The following is a 24,967-nucleotide window of genomic DNA, read 5'->3' on the forward strand; positions in this document are numbered from 1 at the left end:
CACTCCATTTATTATATCATCATAAATACTTGACCTGGAATTATTGTAAAATATGCATATAAGATGCAAATAAACCTTGATTCCATAATCTGATCTGGCAACGTTTAGGATGATGATGACATCGAAATTCAGGTAAATATTTTGACAAGAGTAAAATGTAGACTTGTCAGTATTCAGATAGGTAATTTTCTCAGTTAGCAAATGTTTACTAAGTAATACGTATGCCATAGGTATCATCATATAACTTAAAATCATGTTTTAATAAAAATAATTTGGACAGCATGTGTATGTATGTTTATAATGTACAGCTTTTAGGTTAATATTGACTGGTATTGACAGCTAAAGTGTGCAAATGGTAAAAGAGCACTATGAGCAATGGATCGTAAAAGATATTTTCGTCTCTATTGATTAAAATGTTACACGTGTCGAGTGTCGATGACGTAAACAGAAAATGTTTGATATTACCAAAAGATATTCTATTTCCACCTTGATTACTAGGTACAGTTTCTACCAAGGTGTTCTGGTTTTCCAAATGATTGAAAATTACTTGCAGTGTGATATCACGTCCGATAAGAAACCACGTTTTTATATTATGTAATGTAGATGCAGTATGCACAAAACTGCATTCGATTGCTCTTTCATTTTCTGTACGCCTTGTCCTTCGAGTTCCTGGTAAGACAAGTCATAAAGGCTAATTTTGGGGCATTTGCAGCTAGGAAGGCTTTTAAAGTGTTTAATCATATTATTTTTTTTAGATTTATGTAAAACTTTAGCTATCAAGATTTATAAGCCCGGATTAGGCTCAAAAATTATTATTAAATATATTCCTTTGGTGTTCTATATTATTATGCTTTAGTTTATTCCTTCTCTTATAAAAATATATTATACTATAAGTACATATTATATACAGTTCATTAAATATTATTATTTCACATCCATATTGTATGTGTAATGGCTTTTTATACGTATTATTTTGAGCATCCAATTCGTTCATATCACTTTTCTATACAGTAATTTTTTTTATAAAGGATTATAATATTATAATAGCTCAGTACACTCGTAGTTTATTTCAATTATTTACATTTCTTTCATTATTTATGTGATATAAAACAAAAGTGAGTATTATTATTGTTATTGATTAATCAAACGGATACATATCCAAATTGCATAGAGTTAAAGCAAAATGCAAACGAAGGTCGCCTCGGTCAGGGACCGAGTGACGAACAGATGACCCAGAGAAGGGTGCTCTCGAAGGGGATAGGGCCCCTTTGGTGTCGCTGACAAAAGGAACGATCACCAGGGTAGCATGAAAGCGAAGAGATCGAGGTGCATACATGCACTTTGCACCGAATACGTGTGACGTCAACCAGTTCGCATTGTATTGTTTGCCATTGCACTTTACAAGTTGGTAGATGTCATTCATTTATTTACGTAGGTACCTACTTGCAGTAGCACGCATTGTTTGGTAATCAGTATTACATGATACCGTTTAACCTATTATTGCACTTATGTTGATAACATAAAAAATGGAACTAATAAATAAAAATACATAAAATGGTAGATAAATATTATTAGAATATTTATTTATTATAAGTATGCACCCGCAGTTAATTCTGCGTGATTGATTGGATTTACCTAGATTAGAAGTAGCTTATATCACTCTCGAGGTTCATAATTTTATTGCACTGAGTATAAGACGAAAGTAGCGTAATATAAAGGATTACTTAAGTGGCCAAACATTTAATCCCGTAAAAGCACCCGGGAAGCGATCCCGTAGTATTTATATAACCTACAATATTTAAAACTGTTTAACAAACATCCCGCGGGAACGTTTTTGAAAATTAAAGCAAACGCGGGCGTTGTCGCGGGCCACAACTAGTTATTAATATTTCCTCGATTTTTGCATTTTTATAGGCAGCAGATTCAATCATATAAAATCAAATGCGTATGCGGTGAGTTAATAATTAAAATTTAAATACTTGTAAAAAAATACTAACACAATTAATGAACATTATTACGAAACCTACACGAAACTAAAGAAAATAACGCTAAAGTAATATCATCAATTCAATTCTTTACAACGGTGATGCAAAAATCGTTACAACGGCGTTAGTCTGGTCTTAAAATATCTTAAAATTTTCTCTTCTCATGAATTCCAACGAGATGCGAAGCAAAATCGTATTTAAAGCCATCGTTAAACGGCCAATTTTTCCCGCACACGTTATTTGCTTACGAATATCCAAAAATATATTCGCATGGAACCTCAGCCAAGCGAAAAATTCCTGCAAAGCCGTTGCCACTTTCCAAATTTATTTCCATGATTCACTACCTGTATTTTATATAACATCTAGTGGGCAACTTAACATCAGGCGTGTCACCTGATGTTAAGTCGCTAGGAAGCGGTGATTGCCCAGTGGTAGGACTTCGTTTTCACTTCTCGGCACTCGCATATCTCTTACTTTTCTAAGTTATGTGCGTTTTAAGCAATAATGTAACTAGCTCTAATAGTGAAGGAAATTATCGTGAAGAAACCTGCATGCCTGAGAGTTCTCCATAATGTTCATAAAAGTGTGTGCCTCAGCGATCCGCACAGGACCAGCGTGGTTGACTACCACCCCTTCTCATCGTGGGAAGAGACCTTTGTCCAGTAGTGGGCCGCTAATGGGCTGATATGATGAACATCCCTAAATATTTGCACCACAGGAGAAAATCGCAAAAATACCCCAACCATTAAATTTGGCTATCCGCTTCCATATAGTTTTTGTGATGTACCTACCCAACATTGTGGATGGCTCAAATAATAATATATGTTATTTGGTTCGAAGTCTTTGTTTTACCAGAATGTTCTTTCGTCATAAAACTTAAATAGGTCATGCTTCATGTTGGTTCAAGGCAGTGGTTACAGAAATAGCCCCGTGAGTGAGGCGTTAAAAATAGAAATCATAGAACTGCTTGTCGTATGTTTACCTCATTTCATGCACGTCAGTTACTGCTTTAATGTAAATGGAAAGCCAAATTCGTTATAAATACCCAAACAAATCAGTTTAGAACTCGCATCATTGAATAAAAACATTTTACTCTCTGTAAATCCTTTTACCATATAAAATACAAGAACTTTTTTTTCTAAAATCTAGGGTTACTTATAAACTGTTAGATCAAATTAATTCAAACAATGATGCTAGAAAACACGGTAAATTTTTAATAAATTAAATACCTATATCTCATTTTAACTATTTTTACTTCTTGAAATTTTTGAAAAGTATTTATCTTGTTATGCCAAAGAACAATAACTTCTTACGCGTGTACATAAGACGACACGCTTACACACAGACGTTTTTTATTTTTTAAATCTTTATTGGACGGCCATAAAGGCAAGGGTGGTTTAGAAAAGGCAGAATAAATGCGCATTTTGTTACTTTGCATTTACACTCGTCACACTGGCATTTCAACTGCACTCACCGAAATGTATCCAGATCAGAAGCTAAAATATTGACAGTCGAAGCCTATACTGTATATTTGCATAATTAAAAAAGCACTTACGCAGAAAAAATTACAATTATAGCAAAACCAATAATTTAAAAATTATGAATTAATGATGTTACGATAACGATTTCAAAAACTATGTACAGTATTACTTCACACAGCAACCACGGAATTAAATAATGTTCTATCCTATAACTTATTATTGACTAATAATATTATTAGTGAAAATGTTTTAAATTTAGTTTGCAATCATTTTTTTGATTTACAGTGAATTTAAAAAAATAGTAATAATTTTATTTAGTTATAATAATTACCGGTCTCATTGACAGCCCTAACAAAATTGAGAAATTATTATTATATAATATATTGCCCGCGACTTCGTTCGCGTTTGTTTTTGTTCTTTTGAGCATCCCGTAGGTTTTTTTTTTCTCATTTGAGAGACATTCAATTTGATGTTTTTAATTTGAGTATTCTTGAAAATAAAATCGGGTGTAGTTTTCAAAACGAAGTTTGTCAATTCTCTTAACAAATAAAAAATAACCAAAAAAAATGTTTTGCTTAGGTGTCGTCCTTAAATTTTTTTAAACTCGCGATAACTTTTAAACCCAATGTCCGATTGGAATGAATGAAACATTATTTTACTGCTATATAAATATCCTATAAGATAGAATTATTGATTTGATTAAGAATTAAAACTGCGATAATAATGTAACTAACTTTGTTTCTACCGGCGCGCGATCCAATAATATTTTAGAAAACAGAAGCTGCTTAACGTCTTGCGACTTAACGATACGATAGTTAGTTAGATTTATTCCCTGACGACCTTTTTTGGGTAATGAGTATTTAATTCACGTAGTACATAATTTCTAGGTATCATCAAAAGTTTTTTTCAGCGCACGCCAAGTAATGAATTTTATAGGCAAAACTTTGCTACTTTTCTATTGCAATTTTCTTAAGGATCTCCAATTTATTGAAAATAAATTATAGCTTAAGTTACTGCGAGATAGTTTAGCTATCTTTTGGCGAAGAAACAGTTAAAATCAGTCCAGTACTTTCGGTTTTTTTGTTTGTTTGTCAACAACAAAAAAAAAAGCAAAAGATATTTAAATAGATAGTGAAAGGAATGAAGAAGGCACCTCATGAATGTCTGCGGAACGTTTGGAACGTGGGTGTTGCGAGTGGAGAATCTGGAGCAGGCAGTTACAATCGCCAAGTAACAGGATTGCATAAACTATAAAGAGGTTGGTTGCATACTTTTAACACCATCTGTTGTGCAGCGGCGACAAACTGTTAAAATTTATTGAGAACCCTACTGCGTGGAATCTACACAGGCTAGCCACACTGGCTGTAATTTAGCCACTCCATAATAGATGGCACTGCATGTATTAATATCATTCGTTTCCTTAATTGCTTCCCCGCGGTTTGTCCGAGTTATCCATGGGTTGTAATGAAATATTATATTATATCTTAAGAGCTGTGTGGGTACCTTACTTACAGACGTAAATTTCCATACAGTTAAGTGGCCATGATGCAAGGAAAGCCAACCGATGGGACGCGATTGTTCCTTGTTTTAATTTTCTGTTACCTATCATCTTTTTTTATTTATATTTAAGGAGTTTGATTCCGATAAGGTGTCATTTAAAATTAAACAATAAATTTAGAAATTATGCCTAAAATGATAATTAAAAATCACCTTTTAATTTAAAATGTGTTGGCTTAGACAGACAGAAATTAGTTTTAAAAATTTTTACGTATGGATTATAGCTACTTAATTTTCTTTAAAGGCGGTTATAGCATATAGTGGTTTATGTGCTTTTTTAGTTAAACTATCACTCTTTTTTATATTAATAGCAGGAAAACGAGCAAGTGAGTCACCCGATGTGAAGTGATCACCGCCCATAAACATCTGCAGCACCAGAAGAACCAGCTATGCGTTGCCGGCTTTGAAGGAGTTTGTTTAACCGCCCCTCGAATAACCCTATTTTGGAGGAAACAGATCAGATAGGAGATTGTTCCACAAGGTACCGCGGGAAACCTACATGCCTAAGAGTTCTCCATTATGTTCTCAAGGGCATGTCAAGTGTTACAATTCGAACTTGGCCAGCTTGTGGACTACGACCTTTTTATAAAAACTTTTTAAACGTCAAGTTAGTCCGTTTGTACTGACTACCACCGGTTCGGATGGCAGATTCCACCGGAAAGAGTCGGCAAAAACTCCGCAGATTGCTGTTTTTCAACATCATTTTACAGTTTACAATGAAAAAGTATATATATAATATTTTTTCTATCTTGTGAGAGATGAGAGCGGAACCTGCGTCCAAGCAGCCGTGTCGTTAAGAAATTCATCTATAACTACGATTTATTAAATGTATTTTAACACATTGTACAAAGTTAAACATAAGTCATAAATAAATAAATAATAATTAATACATAAGCACACACTCACAAACATCATCACCCACGGCCACTCACTCACACATGCGCAAGCATGAAAAAAAAAATCTAAATAATAAACCTACAGTTAAATTAGAAAAAATAGCTCAATGTATGTACACAATTTGTTAGATAAGAGCAAGACCTCCTGGTACAAGTATATTATACTAGCTGTTGCCCGCGACTTCGTCTGAGTTTGATTTTGTTTTTTGATGTGGCATTCAATTTAGTTGTAGTTCTAAAAAAAATGTACGTATTCAGTATCGCTAAGCCTTAAATAAAAAATTAGCTGCCGTCCGCTGAGGAGTTCTCAAAAATAAAACTAGGAATCAGTGTTTATGACATTTATTACCAACAATGATTACCATTCGCAATAAATTATCATGATAATTAAATAACTATTTACAATAATAATGGCATACATAAGCATCGAAAAGTAAAATGATCATCCTAAACCATTCTTGAGCTTTTATTTTGGCGACGCATGCCTTGTGAGAGTTATAACAGAATAATTAAAATCTTTGGTAAACATAGCCTTTACGTTGAACTACTGAGTAAATGGTTAGTAGCCGGGTCCACATCAAGCGTGCAGTTTTGTGTAAGTTGCTCACGATCCTAAGCGCCCGTTGTATATTACAATAATCACATTGATCATGAAATTCAAAACGTTACTGAGTACTTACCTACTCAAAGTAACGGTATCTTATTGCGGTAAAAAATCCTTATTTCTAGTCAGTGGCGTGCACAGGGTTTTTGTTATGCATACCCATGCATAAAGAAGGAAAATGGCATAAAATGGAAAAATCCTTCCCCTTTATGAGTGCAGAGTATGCATTTGTGTATGTATGAAGTGCAGGCCACTGTTTCTAGTAAAGAGCATTAAAAAGAAACAGGCTTTGAAATAGCCATCTGCTGACGTGCAACACTTAAGTAATCTAGCTTAATGCTCGCGCGATGTGCACCCGGCTTACGATTAACGAACAATAAAATGTACCTTACACTGTTAATTTTACATACAATATTATAATTATTGTAATGCTTTTCGTATAATATGAAGCTTATTGCTTGAAACACGTAGGTATTAAGTTATTTACACTATTTCAGTTCTATTTAGTACTAAAATTAATTTCATTTTTGTTACAATTTATGGAAATAAATAATTTAAATAATAAGAACACAGATTACTAAAACTTTTTCTTTTATATTTATTATTTTGTGATTATGATACAATCTGTGAGTACCGTGTTTGTTCTGTGGTGTATATTCCTCTCTCCTACGAAAGTGGAGCCTTGAGCTTTTCAGTAGGACATTACCTTATACCCGTTTTCGCTAAACCTAGGAATCGCCTTAATTGAATGCCTAATGATTTAGGACATTCCTAGAGGAATAGAAAACGTGTCACGAACTCTTATGTGATGTCTAAGGACGTTGGGCGCCGTCTAAAGTAAAGACACCGATTTGGCGGTTCGCAAAAGTTCAGGGGACTCGTAAACTGACACTTGACAGATTAAAAAAAAAATGGGCATTTTGGTCTATAACCTTAAATCCAAACGAAAAATAAAAAATATGATAATACTAAGACAAAATACCACACCTTGAAGCAAGTACCATAGACAAGTTAGGTTATATTATGAGTTGCGTGGTGAAAATCTATTGGTGAAAGCAGTGGCGTGCACTGGGTTTCCTACCAGGGTATGCATACAGCAGGAAAATTGCATAAATGGCAAAAATCCTCCTCCTACAAGAGTTATTATATAAATTTTAGGGTAAGCAGTGCTTTTGTTCATGTTTGAAGTGCACGCCACTCGGTGAAAGATCAAGGAATCTTCTTTGATTAGGCGTTGATAAATGTATGCGTAAGAATGTTCTTTGATTAGGCCGTCCGTCATTAGTGAAAACGGGCATAAAAGGGTGGAGAAAATAATAAGCCGATCACAGTACCGACCTAGAGCAGTCTCCGCTTAATGGTGATCGGTCGGTGAGTCGGTTGGATTAAAAGAGGAAGGAACAGAATGATCATCATCCTCATTAACCCTCTATCAGCACGCTACAGGACACGGATCTCTTCTCAGAATAAGAAGGGTTTCGACCGTAGTCTACCACTCTGGCCAAGTGCTAATTGGTAGACTTCACAGCACTTTGAGAAAGAAATTGAGAATTCTCATGCACTGTTTTCTCATGATGTTTTCCTTCACCGTTAAAGCAAGTGCTGTTTTAAATGCTTACATTAAAAACGCACATAGCTCCGAAAGTTAGAGTTGTGTGTCGATGATTGAACTCGGTCCCCTCTGAATGGGAACCTAAGGCCTAGCCACTAGGATATCAACGCTTCTCTAGACTAAAGATAAATAAGAATAGGCAATGATGATTTTGTAATAAAAGGTATATAACAGGTAAGTTGATACAGTAATGCGTAACATAAGACATTTTTACAGCAAGCATTCAATGAAACAACAATAAAAATGTAGTCAAACAAACTGTAACACTAGTAGGTATACTTGACCTTATTACTATGCTAAAGATAAATATTTACAAGAATCTATTATCTTGATAAAAAGTTTGCCATATTTTAATTAATAGTAGTGCTCCTAAAAATCATACTTGATTAATCACAATACCTCTTTTTTATAGTGACATGGTTTAAAATGCATATTTTTCACCAGACAAATAAATTGTTGATCATATTAATATGGATATTCTTTCTGTAGTAAGTATCTTCTTATATAGTAATAAATTGTTGTTACGGAACTATTTCTATTTTTGTTAGTTACTGTATTCAATTATAGGATTCATTATGTAGGAGATATTTCCATCGAAGCGAGCTATTGTGGTTGAGCAGTTGGAGGTATTGGCAATTCATAGTTTCTAAATATATCGCAAGTTATTTATAAAAACGTAGTACCTATTTAAATAAATAAAACATGAAATAACCCTGACTAGACTGAAATTCACAATGTATTTTTAATACTGTTTGACGTTAAAACACGACATAAACTGACAATGTTATCATAATATCACTTATTTACACAAGACCTTCGTAGCTTTCGTTGAAACTTTGTTCCATAGCATCGCTGTCAAAAGCAGTAATGTCCTTTTTTGAGGAAGACTCCTTTTGAGCAAGTAACCTATCGCAAGCATTCAGCCGAGCGTGCAGTACATCGTACACCCGAGTCATAGAGGCAACTTTTTCTTTGCTAGAAGGATCTGTCTCGATAGCAAAAAGTCGGGAATCAAGCAATTTGATTGCAGCTACTATATAATTCCGCAAGGTTTTCGTTTTGTGCTCGCCACTGATTCTTTCCAAGAAGGCGCAAACTTGTCTTTCGCCGCAAAGCAAAACGTCAACATCATAAGCCAACGGCGAATGCTGTCGATGCAGATATGCGATTAATCGTTTCGCATAACGTCGATATGTGCGATAGGCTTTGCGTTTCCTGTTTCCGAGCGTCCGGCCCATAGTCATTGATTTCTTCATATCATCGATAACAGCTTTGTATCCTGCGTCGATTTTGGAGTCGAATATATCTCGCAAGCGCGTTTCCACTGGTTGTAGTTCGTAAGGTGCTGGCGATGGAGGCAAGGATGGTGAAGACGGTGGAGGTGATGGCGGGAGGGAGTTACGCGGGTTTTCTTCTTCGCTTGAATCACTAGATATTCTCCTTTCAACTGGGCTAGCTTCAGGTATAGAATATGGCGTTGGCCGTGCTCTAGATCTCTGAACACGTGCAGGCCGAGGAGCAGTTCTTGCATTGTACGCTGTTAAGACATTAGCATCTTGTTCTGTAAGGGGACGAGCGCGTTGGGAAGCAGCCAGTGGAATTATCCTGATTTTAACGAGGCCATAGCTCTGGTGTATTTTCGCGCGAATTCGTGGATCGTCGTAATCGGTACCCCACAGATCTCTAATAGCCGTTTCTTTTAAATAGCGCACTTGGCACAGTTCTCCGTTGAAAAATCTTTTTCTCTGTTGCTCATTGAGTGCGTCCCTCTCTGCTCCAGTGAGGCCATGGATCTTGGTCAAGTGATCGGGCAGCTTTCCGTACGTGAAGCGTGCACAGTCTTCGATGGGGCATGGAATGTTGGCATGGTTTTGCTTCTTTGCCCGAGTGCCGGCAACTGCGGGCCGTGCACTCATTTTTTGTGACAGTAATCTGAAACAAAGGAGACATATTTTTATATTTGATGGAAGTTTCTTACTTTACTTCCGGAAGAACCCACTCAGACTCAGTGTTCGGAATTAACTTTTTGACGAAGCGTAAGCCTATTTTACTTTATTATTAATATTGACATTTGAATTATTAATTAATAATTTATATTATATGTTTACTGATAAAAACAGCACTACCACTTATATACTACAGGTATAGCAGGGTCATAAGGGCTACTAAGTATTCCTATTTAATTTGAAGTCTATCGCAGTTAGGGGGAAAAAAAATGTTTAAATCATAACACTACCTGAGGGAAATTTGAAAAAAACTAATAAATCTAAGATAATACTCGAATGGCTTGACAGATTTATACATACTAGTCCAACAGTTAAGAAAACGCTAATCGGTACTGCCGACGCTGGAGTGGTACGATGATACAAATGGGCAATGCTGGTAATGTAAGGATAAGTAAGTTAAAATAATATCAATTTAATGGTTTAACCATTACTTGAATACAACGTATAGAATGATCTAATTATCTTAAGAAAATTAGATAATGGAGTGAAGCTGAATCGCGAATAGAACATTTATCACTGACGATGTGACTTTTTGCAAAGATTTCAAAACATCATTTGAATACTACAAACTACCTGTTTCGTGCTGATATCTCTGGAAAAATTACAAGACATATAAATGTCGATGACAATTAACACTCTTCTGTAACATCTAGGGTTAATAAAGAGTTATTTACAGTGGAATCCAAAGTAAGTCCAGCTAATTTATTGAGTACATGTGTATCAACAGGGGTGGCTGTCCGAGTATAATAATTGTGTTGACGGAGCCCGGCGGCTGTTTGCGCAGTCTTGTCCGCTTAATTTATTGAAAACAATATCTCCTTCGAGTTCCAGGGATATGTCTCAGCTGCTTTTAGTATAAATACATGAGGTCCTCTCTCATAGGCTCATACCTGCACCTGCGTAAAAATTCAAGGTCAAGCAGAAAGAACCTAGCAGATAGCCCCCTTGGTATTAGTGGAAAACCAGCGCCTACAAATTCTAAAATCTTCACAGGGCATTTATTTATTTATTTATTTATATCCTTTCTATACTTACAGCTAGCCAAAAGTCTAGTCAAGTCTATTATATAAGTCAGTTACAGATGTACACTACAAAAATATTAGTTTATTAGTCTGAATATAATTTAGGAACTTGGCTAAACTTATATTAAACTTGCTGTCCCGGCGGACTTCGTGCCGCGGATATATATTTGTTTATGATTGTTATCTCCTCCTCCGGAGAGAGATCCTATTCCGGTCTAAGAGGAATCCAAAAAATCAAATATAATAAATAAAGCTCCAGCCGTTCTTTAGTTATAAATGGTGTAACTAACACAACTTTCTTTTATATATTTACTAGCGTACCCAGCCCGCTTCCCCGGGCTAGATATTGCTTCATTTTATTTAAACAATAAACTTACATTATTCAATTTTTAATTTAAGTCTCACAATATATTAAATAATTTATTTCTCTCCGTATTCATTCTCTTTTATTCTCTTCTCGAGCGGGTGAAGATCATTATCTACACCCATGTACACCTAACAATAGAATATCATCATAGTAAATAAAAGCTGTATTTGACAGTTCAAAAATAGGAGTGCTCTGATCGTCACCAAACTTTACAGGATTACTCGCCAGGTCAATCCGGAGATTCCCTGAAAGTTTCATTGAAATCAGTCCAGCCGTTTCGGAGCCTATGCGGAACATAATATATATATAGATAGATATATAGATATATCATTTTGTTGGTGCTGACCAATCATATTACGTAACGAATCGAGTGTAGGTAATTTTCCCCGGCAAGTTCGTACCGTTTTACCACACACTCGCACAGCTAACGAGCATTTGCTAAGTGCATCTGGATTGTCATGCAAGGAGCACGTCTTGCAACATGCGACCCCATGCCCATCAATTACAATGTGTTGTCTTCTTCTTTACCTTCTGATGAAAGATGAAAGATCATTATAGAACTAATCACCAACTACACAACGTTTATTAGTAAGGCCTAGCCGGTGGCGTGCATACAGCGTACGTCTGCAATAAGCTGGAAGATGATATTTAATGAAAAATATCTCTAGTACGAGTTATAAAAAACGTTATAAAAAGTTTTTTATGTAACGAGTTATAAAACAACCTTTATTCTCTCGACTCGTTTCTCCCATTTATATCGTTAGCCCGGTTAGTGCATACTTTGTATGTACGCCACTGGGCCGGCTATCTTCTGACTTAAGGAGCTTAGTTCCATGCAACAGCCTTCGGCCTTCTATCGGCCGTTCTTATGCGGTTTTCCTAATTATCATTTGTCAAAATAAAAGCTGCATTGAGGTAAAAACAAATGTTACAAGAGACACCCACGGAACTTCATTTTTGTTTATATAAAGATAAAAGAAAAAAAAGGTATTTGTAGGTCGTTCTACACACAAAGTATTCTGCGCATTAATTAAACTCTCAAAGAGACAATAAAATCTACGGAGTCACTTTAGCATAAAGACGTAGGTATAATCAGAACTCTTAACATCAATCCATAAAAAACTGCGTTTATTCGAATTGAGATCCCATAAATTATCTCTTAGCAAAAAAGTTTGCTCAAACCATTGGTCTACCGCTGCGTGACAGAAGGAAAAAAGGATTTACCTACTGGATTTTAGGTTGAGGCTTTGCTCGGGTGCCAGATAGCACAATGCCAGAACCTAAAACAACAACATCCCATCCAATGAATGTTAAATACAATAATGTTGTTGTAATAACATCGCAGACTAGAATGACTCGAATAGAGGCCAGGGGAGTTTGATTGAACTAATATTTATTTTGGAAATTAGCTCGTAGACGTCTTGGCCCGCGCCCACTCGCCGCGAAATTATAAATAATCTAAATTAAACGTCTCCCCCGGGACAACGATATCTTGCTATTGTTTAATATTCTCCAATTAATAATTTTGATTAGCTTCGGCTCAGATGATTGCACGTAAATTGGCTTCGGTTATTTTTTTATACGTAATTAAAGTTAATGTTTAAATATCTTTGCAATTTTTAATGAATGTTGAAAACAATAATGTTACAAATCGCCCCATCACAACGGCAATTGTCCGCAGACTTTTGTGATCTCTCTTGATGCGGGTAGAATATAAAAATAATTTGTATACTTATAATTAACATCGAAAATATATTATTTAAATAATATATAAATGAAAAACACTTTGTATATTACAAAGTATTTTTTTATTAGATCACATTAAATATTAGAGAGAGAGACAGAACAGGTTTTTTATCACATTAAACAGCTAAAAGCTAAGTCGCCCTAAAACTAGGCTATAACCGCTTCTAATCTTTAATTATTAACATATTATTACTAAAATAATTAAATGTCGTGTGTGTCATCTATAAAGTGGGTAGGGAAGATGTATATTGTGACGGAAGAGAATCCGCGACATTTGCCCATCACAAATATGACAAGAGTTTCGCGTCGCGCAAATTAGCGCCAAGTTTTCATAAACTCCCCTTTCAGAAAGTGGCGTGGCTTGAATAAATAACTAATTTGCATATTTAATACAGGTATCGCGAGCAGATTCAATTGTTCAATCCGTGAATTATTAATCCGAGCCAAGCCGCGGTTAGCTTATTACCCTCTGGCTGAAGTAATCAAATATTCAGATCAGCTTTTCTTTAATTAGCCCCGTGTTAAAATGAATATTTTATGACCAAGGCGATTCCTTTTGCTGGCCACATTTTTTACGTAGCTCTGCCGTGAAAAAATATAGTGACTCTATTTATTATAAGCCATTTTATTCGCTTGGTCGAAATAATTCCTGTCTAGCAATCTTTACGATCCATAACGTAGTCTTCTGAGTTCTTGAGAAGACACCAGACAGATATTCTAATTGAAAACAAAAAACCTTGGTACATGAGAATTGTTCCTGAGCCCTTGTTGCCAGCAAAAGCGAATTTTAATTAAATGTTGTTACATCTACGTATTACGTACAAGAAGTAATATAAACTAGAGAAGACATCGCGAAGCACTTTTTTGCGTTATGCTTTACGGTCAATTGGTCTACAAAACACAAGTTTATAAGTGAATCTTTGGTTCTTAGTGCGTCAAATTACGGTACTAGGAGCTAAATAATATCTTACTCATCATTTTTTATTTTTTTTATTTTAACTTTATTAAATCATTTTGTATGTAATCGGCACCCTGAGATGTTATTGAAGCAAACCACCTGGTGGGGAAAACGGTAGCCGCAAGGGCACTCAAAATGTTTACAGTGTGTATTAGAAACAGTAGGTATTAAATCCGTACGCTTTTTTTTTTGTTAAAAAAAAAACAAATCCATTTATTTCAATTACAAAAAAAAAAAATTAAAATTTAAATCTGTTTATTATAAATAAAAAATACATGGTTGTTTAGATCTCAATTACATTACGCTAATCTTCATTATGGAAGATATTTGCGCTTGAGAGGGTTGCACAAATATATATTGATTATTATATCTTAATTAATGTATAATGTAAGGAAAAAAAAAATAAGGAAATATTTCTATAGTGATAATTAATGGAATTACTATAATAACTTCCGCCTTGTAGTCTATTATTATATATACAAGTTTATTCTTTTTATATTTTTTTTCTTTCTTTCATGAAATTTTCGTTTGTGTGTTCGTATTTAGTTATTTGAATGTAGGTTTATAATAGTTTTACACCACCTATTTTTTCTCGCACAAGCGATAAGGCCGCCTTATGTATTCTACTCCAGTCTTTGTGTTTCTCTCTATTCGTCCTTTATTTACCTCACTGTCTAGTGGTGTACAAAAAACAGTTTAAACAAATAAATAAACGGCTCTCCGATGCTGCCAATTTCCTTATACCGAAAACATCTAAACCAGGTCCCAACCTTATTAAGCCAGCGGCGAACTTACGAGTTAAGAAATTTCACGGCGACCGCGCCCTAACCTAGCTAGTAAAATAGATAGGTACTAGGCAGTTAGGCGCAAAAATAAAACATCTTCATTATGAAAGTAATAAAACCATAATAATCAATAAATTTTAACAAAGAATTTAGAATTCTAATAACACATTAATTACAGTTAGATTACTATCAATTGAAGTATTTCATTAATCAAAAGGTTGCTTGAAACCACCAAGCTCCGCTTTCATCCCTCACAAGGTAGAAAATTTTTAAATAGTAAATGCTTGATGTTAAAAAAGAGCAACGGAGTTCAGTGACATACAACGCACACAAGAAATATATATATAAAGATGATAAGCTGTATTAATAAACAGGCGGAAAAAAAACCAGTCGTCTTATTACGCAATATATTAAAGATATAACTGCGTTTTTAAAAATATCAAGCGATTTTGCCTTGTCTTGAAGCTTGTCGTGAAGGGAAGCTTATAAAACTGCGTCTTGTGGAATGGCTCAGTATGAGCATACGACAAGATCTTAAGTCAGATGGCGTTCCTACTAAGATGAACTTTATTAAATTTATGAACGTTATTATCACTAACATGTAATAAAAATCGTTAGAGCCCACCAACTACTGTTCGAGTAGCGTGGTGGCCAATGCGATCATTACCTGCAGGCCTTTGCCCAGCAGTGGGATTTTAATAAGCTGTGGATTGTGAAGCAAATATACAACATTTTGACGGCCAACTGACGCGTCAGCACAACTGGAACACGTTCGTGTGATGATCATGAATGTTTTATCTATATATTATAAGTATTTATGTGTATTATATTCGTAAAAATATTCATCAGTTATCTTAGTACCCATAACACAAGCTACGCTTTCTTTGGGGCTAGATGGCGATGTGTTTATTGTCGTACCTACTTAGAATATTTATGATTTTCTGACTTTTTCAAAGTTATAATAATAATAATCTATAGTACCGTGCAATTGGACAACGTAAATAAAAAAAAAACTTTCAGTATTTAATTTAAGAGATAGGTGTTGCTCTCCATCACATTGCATCACAGAGGGCAATACACAGTAAACAAGGGGAGCAAAACAAGGGTGCATTACGTTATGCAACAAAAACAAAACTTTGGGGTACCTATTTTGATTTTCACTTTTATGATAAAAATTAAAGAATTCGCATGGAATAAAACCGTCTTCGTAGTAAGTAATGAATTAATATATATTCATTCTCTACATTTCAAAAAAGACTTGTATAGCATATTTTTAATAAGTTATTTTTTTTTAAAACTGCTTAATTGATATTGAGCTATTAACAGTTTTCTATACAACCAATCTGGAACTATATTTTACAAATTCAGTTTATAACTTTAGGAGTTAAAGATTTTAAACTGAGATTTTCGTGGTTCATCGTGGATCAACATTTCATAAGTATAGTTCTACGGGTATATACCACGATAATATTTTGGATTTGTCGATATTTCGACCCAGTTGCATGGATCGTGGTCACGACGACGCGACCACGATATCCAACATACTTAAGACCTCATACTTAAGAAATGGTAACTTTAGGAGTTCTGAGAATTACAACCTGAGTGAGAACCTCCTTCTTTTTTTAAATCGGCTTAAAAGTAAGATGATGAGATTTTTTCCTTCCTTATAGTTTGTTTAAAAAGAAAAAAATAAAGGGACTCTGCTTCTAATACTCACAGCTTCATAATCATTATTTTGCATGAACTTTATTATCTACAAGTCTCGAATAGAAATAGATATTCCTCCGATCTACTAGGAAAAACCCTGTTCTGCTAATCTTAAGATGATACATAAATAAATAAATAAATAATCTTATCTTATCTCATAATAATATATAAAGCTGAAGGGCTTGTTTGTTTGTTTACTTGAACGCGATGATCTCAGGAACTACTGGTCCGATTTGAAAAATTATTTCAATCGTGGAGGGGTATCCACGGGGCGCATAGCAACAATGAAGATTGTTCCATAATCGGGGGATTTTTTTTCCTTTTGACAGTTTCGATAAAATCATGTATGACAAAGTTGTTCCTCTTTAAAAATTAAAAAAAGGCCGCGACATAATACGAGTATATTTATCTTTTAAGGTTGACTTATACGCGGACGAAGTCGTGTGGGACCACAAGTAATGAATAAAATCTCTACTATAGACACAGGACTATCTATACATTAGTATAATTGTTTTTAAAATGTTTATAATTGTTTAATATTATAATCTTTCTATATTTTAAATATTTTTGCTTTCAATTTAATTTAATTATTTTCTAACCGGACAATCTTCAATGCTGTCTATACCACCTTTAACTATAGCTGTGCTCGGACTAGAATACAATATAACGGATAGAAAATAACAATACAGTGTATCGATGGTGTTTCCTATGTCTTTAATAAATACATTATGTATGTATTTTAAATTAAATAAAAACATAAAATCTCTTTAGATTTTCAGGAGAAAAGAAGGTTATATCCACATAACAGATATTTGTATCTTAAGTAGAAATGAGAAGGTCTATGTTCAATGTCCTGAGGCGATTAAAAACTTATAAATTGTAGTGGGAAATAAACCTTTTCGTAAAACAGAAAAACACCCATGAAGACCAAAAACAAAACACGTTTTTAGCAAATTATAAACACTTATTTATAGATAATAAATTATAAGAATAAGGAAGCAAATGTTATTAACATTTTACCGACGGGATATTTGTTGTGAAATATAATATTTTATTGATTAAAAAATCTTTAAAATGCTTTATATTTTTTAAGGATATCAGTGTAAAAGTAGAAGCAACACTTTATTTCTCAGTATTTAAATATAATTTCTATTATTTCTCAATTAAAGGAATATCTAAGGCACGAGAAAGTTTTGAAATCGACCTGGCAGGCTGCGGGATAAATAAATACTCTCTCTTTTTAAATAATATTGGTATAAATACAGAAAAGCTTTAAACTATAAAACAACACCTTTGTATCTTAACACATTAAAAATAGTACAACTTGAACTTACTTGTAAACAATCGCAAAGTTGACAAAGTCCAAAAAGTTGTGTTGTTTACGACCGTAAACACGTTATTGTTGTTTATTGTGTACTCGGAAAACCGGACGAAACGTGCTTCCGCCTACACAGCAGATACTGAACTGACGTTACGTAACACATCCTGGCGAATTCCTTTTCATCCCTCGATTTCCATGCATTTTCTCACAGGGCGCACCACTTTAACATGACCTTCTCCGCTCCCCTTAACTTTAAGCTAATTAGAACTTTGTAGGGGAAAACATTTAGTTTAAAGGGTCTGTGGTAACTGGTTTCAGTCTGCTTGTTCACGATGTCGTATGCTTTCGGGTTACTTCGGGTTTTATCGTGGGAAAGCCCCGCCTACGCTTTCAGATTTCAGACATTACTACGAAGTCTCGTAGCACGTAGATGTTCGCTTCATTTTGTCATTTGCTATGCAAGTTCTATTTTTATCATTTCAAATAATGCATTCTTTTTTTAAAATATTATAGTAAAGTGGCAATTTTATATTGCTGATACAAATTATACAAACATATTATTTTGGAAAATTAAATATGCTACCTTTACCCAATGCCACGTGGCAACAAGCGAAATCTATAAGCTTTATTTTATATTTCATTCTTTATTTTTTATGAGTACCAAAACAATTAGCAAACTAAAGTATGTAAAGTAATATTTTTGTAAAAGTGTATTTATTAACACATTTCAAATAGAAAAATATTTAGCTGTTAATGAAACTAATTGCTTTTAAAGAATTTTTTTATCTTGGAGCTAAATTAATTCTGAGGAATTTCTTCAGTGTTGTACTAGAAGCAATAGACTGAAAACGTTCTTAGAAACGTAGAATATTGTAGCGCTTATTTTAATATGATTTTTCGCATACCGACACGCCTACAAGGTGGGCGTGGTAATCTTTTGACACGCCTTCTGCACCTCCTTCGAAGCTCCAGACTCTTCAGAGAGAGAGAATATCATTATAACACACCTAATTTTAGTAAACCTTTTGGAACAAGGCGGATTTTTAGAAAAATGCTCTTCCTAGAAATTGGCCGTCTTATACAGAATATGGCGATTCGCATATTGATCGCTTCAACTTTACAGACGATTGATTAGCACCAATCTAGGGGGGATAGATTAAACTAGGTTTCCGCCTGAGAACCAGCGTATACATTACAAATATTCGACGACTAAACTGGAATAACGCGAGGCGCTTTTCGCTATTATATTTATGATAATTTATAATATAAATAACTTTGAAATAAGCATTTCATTGATGAGGCATTTCCCTTTTCTGAGAACGTTGTAAAGTAAACAATTTGAAATAAAGTAAAACTATTTTAGAATTCAAAAATCCATTAAATGTATATTCTGAATTTAAACTGTCGTGAATAATATTCCGGATGGGTTCGAAATTTAGGCTGGCATCCTCCGACAAAAATCACTTGAGTCTAGAGCCTTTAATTATTAATCATCATGATCACCCATTACCGGTCCACTACAGGGCACTGGTCTCAGAATGTAGTCACGTTGGCCATGTGTTGATTGGTAGACTTCAAACGCCTTTGAGAACATTATGGAGAACTGTTAGGCATGCAGGATTCCTCAAGTTAATTACTTAGAAAAGGGCATTTATTGTTGGTTGGTTGTTGTGTCCCACTTAGCTGGTTTTAGTCGTTGAAAGCGAACCGAACGGTTCATCGGTTGCCTCTCGCTCAAATCGACACTTTAGCTTCGCACTTCGTTGAACTTTGTTAGTTACTCAGGTTCTATGGATCTCCGTACGTCTAATTAATTATAACCAACATAGCAAAAAATAACGTCAAACACTGAAGTATTGAAACTGATCTGTAAAGGAGAGGGCGAATAATGTTATTTGAGGTTGAACATTAACATTATTCCTGGGATAGAAAGTTACACAAAAATGTAATAAATTCAATTAGTAGTAACAAAAAAACTCACGACTATGAAAAATCTTTACAATAAATATCTGCTGTTCAACTGGTTGTTGAATATGGTATCACAAACGTTGCCTACGTTTGGCTCAATAAGCTTTTTGGTCACCAGATGTATGAGCCAATTTTTGGGACACAAAGCTTCGTGTCTGAAGATCACGGAGTCTCATACCACAATATATATATATTTTCATTAAAAGGCGTTAGGAATCGTTATAAGTTCGAGTCGCTGGCTACCCGCGAGTACCACGTGTTTTTACAGGGCTCTCAAAGTTATCAATCAAGGAGCATTCCCGGTACAAATTTATCACGAGCGTCTTATTGTGACGCCGGATAACACAATATCCATCGGATATCCGGAGGGGAGCTCAACATCATATTTTTATCATCATTATGTCAAAAAATTTGGGTTATCTTATTGTGGACTTGGCACTGAATGTCTTTCAATTTATTATGAAAAAGATTTAACAATTTTTGAATTTACGGTTTAACTGAATACAATAAGCTATATCCGATCTGTCTGCTATTTTCATATTTTCCTGAAATACGATGTAGTTAATTCGTGATCCGTAGTAGTTTACGAGTATTCTTTGAGAACGTGTTCTCTATTTGTGGCTAGAATAAGTATAAAATATTTATTCGCATGACATAAATTCATTTACATTGATGATCATTAGGACGAATTGTAAACGTCTACAAATTCGCTTCATCATCAACTTCTATTTTCCTTTTTTTGGTTCAGTTTCTATTTTCCTTTTTTTATAAGACGTTGGTCAGTTAAATTAGTTTAAAAACTACACATCTGCTGTGAGTATCTAGGAATCGGTGGATAGTGGGTGCAACTATGCAAATGTATGAAGAACTAGCTCAAACATAACAGATACTCAAAAGAGCTAAATACACGGTTTCGTAACAATAAATTTAATTACTATAATATTAAATATTATTATTCTTATTAAATTCTTTATTGCACACACAAAAACAAAATACTATGGGAAACACAGGGATGAAAATACAAAAATAATAAAAAACAAGTTTAGGTGTGCAAAGGCGGTCTTATCGCTAAAGCGATCTCTCCCGGACCGCCTTTGGCGAAAGTAGTTGTTGTAAGGAACGGGGTGGACACCTTTACTTCATGTTAAAAATTCTAATACTACACATATAATTATTATAAATAATACATATTGTTCATACATATAATAATAATAAACTATATACTATAACGCTACATACATAAAAAATAGTTTTTCAAATGACGTTCAAAAAGAGGCAAGGATTTTACCTGACGTATGTCATCAGGTGGGGAATTTCAGAGTCTGACACAATTATATAATACAAGCGGACCCCAGCGCCATCTGTCGGGCTGATTTGTGAATCTAAACCATCCAGGGTGCCACCCAAAGGCATACCAAAAAATTCATTCAAATCGGTCCAGCCGTTTAGGAGGAGTTCAGTGACATACACACGCACACAAGAATTATATATATAAAGATGTGATATGCATTCAAGTTTTACATTTTTAAAGGTTTGAGACAGCTGTATAATGTAATATTACTTAGCATTCAACCATGCGTAAATTCAATAGAAAAGCAGCACCCATAATTTAAATTCGATCTTCTGATTTAATTTTGATTCTGCATTTGTTTCACGTGCACGTGCATTTGTTTGTAAAGTGTAGTATCATTTTTATTTTAAAACTTTATTATATTTGGGATGGCATATCCACACTATGACCATTTTTTATATTTTGATTCCCGACGGTGTTTTTAACGGGCGCTGCATCTTATTGGCTGATTAATGATTGCAGCCACCTAGCGCCGACACCGGATAAAAACAATTTTTATGTTTAAACTAGCTGCTGCCCGCGGTATTCGTCCACGTTTATTACATTATTTACAAATTCTGTTAGTTTTCCTGCGATAAAAAGTAGCCTTTATTACTCTCCGTCAATTCAACTAACTCAATGCAAAAAACCAAAACAATTGGTTGCTGAGTTAGGCCGTCAAGTTAGGACAAACAAACACACTTTTGCATTTACAATTTTATATAAATTATAATATTATATATATATATATATATAGTACTGATTTATTTATGGATCAAGATGATATATCCAGTGGGTACGGCTTTTTTATGAGGTACTAAACCAAATTTTTGTGAGTAAATAGGGTACTACATGTTAAGATCATAATAGCAAGCAAAATTAAATTCAATATGGCGGACAAAGTATTGAATCTGTTTCTTTCAAAAATTATTTTTATTTGTTTCTAGTAGGGTTAGATAAGAAAAGTACAGTTGCAGGTTACTAAGAAGATAATGAAAGTGAAATTTATAATTAGGAGTAGGAGGTAATAGTTATGATGCAGTTAATTTGAGTAAAACTTAAATTTAATGACATTGTTAATCTTTTTCGGCAACAAAAATAAAACTCTTCTATGTAAAAGCATTCAGCGTGCATGCAGCGTAAATCATAGGGCGGCGTGCATAATAACATAATAAAATAGGGCCCCGATACTTTGTTTATTGTTTTGATGAGTCCGCAGATTCCACCCCTCCCTGAGATCAGGGAATGTGCACCCGCATATGCTGAACGAAAATATCGGAGAATCTCCTTTATTCTCCTTATTTTTATTTTGCAGCGGTATGTATGCTAAATTGATTCTTTGATGGTAAAATAAGCAATAATTGCCAAGTTTTACTTGGACAAAATCCATATCCATTGACGGCCGACTGGCGCAATCCCTGCTTTCTGAGTCCATGGCCGTGGGTTCGATTCCCACAACTGGAAAATGTTTGTGTGACGAACATGAATGTTTTTCAGTGTCTGGTTGTTTATCTGTATACTATAAGTATTTATGTATTCTATTTATAAAAATATTCATCAGTCATCTTAGTACCCATAACACAAGCTACGCTTATAGTGGCGTGCACTAAAGAAAATCAATTTTAGGGTAGGCAGTGCTTTTGTGCTGGGGGTTTTGGCTCTGGGGTTGATTTAAGTTGTTATTTTTCACGATTTAAGATAAGGAGATAATTTTTGGATAACATTCTATCTACATTTTTAAAAAACTTGTCAAAGTCTATTACCATTTTCAAAAAACTTGTCAAAGATAATTTTTTGTCTGCATCTGCGGATCTTTAACTTGCCTATTCCCTTCTGTTTTATTTGTGGTTTGACAATATTGTATATATTTGTTTATTATTGATATTAATTATATAGGTATATATTAATTATTATCACTATCTATATATTGTAAGTTTGTTATATGTACATATTATATTTGTATATATAGGTTTATGCATGTTTATTTGCAACACAGTACAGTTAAATGCACCACCTACCTCTCTTCTTGAGCTGTTTTTAACGCCTTTTTTATAGCCGCCAAATTGTATACCTTTTGTTAAATTTTTAATTTGTTATGTTTATGTGTTGTACAATAAAAGTGTATTCATTCATTCATCCATACATTTTCTGGAATTTATTATTCATCATCATCATCAGCACGGGTCTCCTGCCACAATGAGAAGGGGTTAAGGCCGTGGCCGTGGTTCTGGCCCAGTGTGGACTCCATACACCTTTGAGATCATTATTGAGAACTCACAGGCATGCAGGTTTCCTCACGATGTTTGCCTTCACCGTTGAAGCGTGATATTTTGTTTCTTAAAAAAAATATATTCTTTATTTTAGAACAAAGGAAAATTAGCCTACTTGTTCCTTAGTAATTACATAAGTTAAACATTGGCAGAACCAAACGCTTTAAGCCAGTGTCATAACAAAAGGTTTACAGCAAACGATTTTCCGAAATTACTTGAATAAATTGCCAACTATCATCATTGGTTTCACGGACGTTTGTTTGGTCGTAGCAGCGATTAAGTCGCTGAATTTTTTATACCCCGAATCGTCGAGAAACAACAGGCGAATGTTTTTCACTTCGTTTTTCAGAATTTCGCCTGATTGTCAACTGAATAATAGATAGAAATGCTGAATGTAGTTCGAGGCACCGATTTTTCAATTACATCACAATGCGCAGGGTTACAATGTTTGCGATCTCCGTCAATAAAAGGAGAAACGGATTTTATTCCAATTTTTGCAGCAATACTCTATTTGAACAAGTGCCTGACTTTTTTTCATTCCATTTCGATAAAATTTTAATTTTAATACGATAAGTATCAATTATACAACGTGTACCTAAATGAAAATCGAAATAATACTTCATATGTTTTACAATAGTTTAAGTTAAAAAAGCATGTATAGTAGGTACGTATTTGCGATGAACTAAAATAAAGTAACGCACGCAGCCCGATTTATCGAACTAAAAAAGTCCAGTAATACTGCAAGTCTTTAGGGGCGGTGATGGCCTGTCACCACGAAGTGACCGAATAAATGAGAGGTCGTTTTTTGTCCTCAAACTAGCGCGGGCCTCCGATATTATCCGATCGCAACGCTACGTAATGTCCACGCGGATTATTGCGATATAAATTGTGCGTATTGGCCTCAGAATTGGCTAGGGCTAACCCCGCGTTTAAATTTAGTTTTATTTTTTATAGTTGTAACTAGATGTGCCCTGCGGTTTCGCCCGCGTGTATTACGGTACGCAACGTACTGCTACATAGTCTACACCTACCTCAATAAGATAATGCATTAATAATGTGTGGCTTAAAAGCAGCAATGCATATTAGTCGACAGCGCTGGGTAAGTACCGTTGACCCAAGTCAGTAGACGGTTTGGGTGCCCGTCTTTAGCAGTTTGAAAGATAATTTATTATTAAAATTATTATTATTAAATTCTTTATTGCACACCCAAAAACAAAATAAAAAGAGAAGCACATTAAAAAATAAAAAAATCTACATCTACATGTTATAAATTCTAATACTACACCTATAATTATTAATATATAATACATATTGTTCATACATATAATAATAATAAACTACATACTATAACG

General features: G+C 34.3%; 1 protein-coding gene across 1 annotated transcript; it reads right to left on the reverse strand.

The window, feature by feature from the left end:
- Window positions 1–8,938: 8,938 nt before the first annotated feature.
- On the reverse strand, window positions 8,939–10,051 carry LOC120627769. The gene has a single exon (XM_039895795.1). The coding sequence runs from the start codon at window positions 10,049–10,051 to the stop codon at window positions 8,939–8,941; it is 1,113 nt and encodes a 370-aa protein (XP_039751729.1).
- Window positions 10,052–24,967: the final 14,916 nt, after the last annotated feature.

Source organism: Pararge aegeria, chromosome 11 (assembly GCF_905163445.1).
Source record: "Pararge aegeria chromosome 11, ilParAegt1.1, whole genome shotgun sequence".
Classification (NCBI taxonomy): Eukaryota; Metazoa; Arthropoda; class Insecta; order Lepidoptera; family Nymphalidae; genus Pararge; species Pararge aegeria.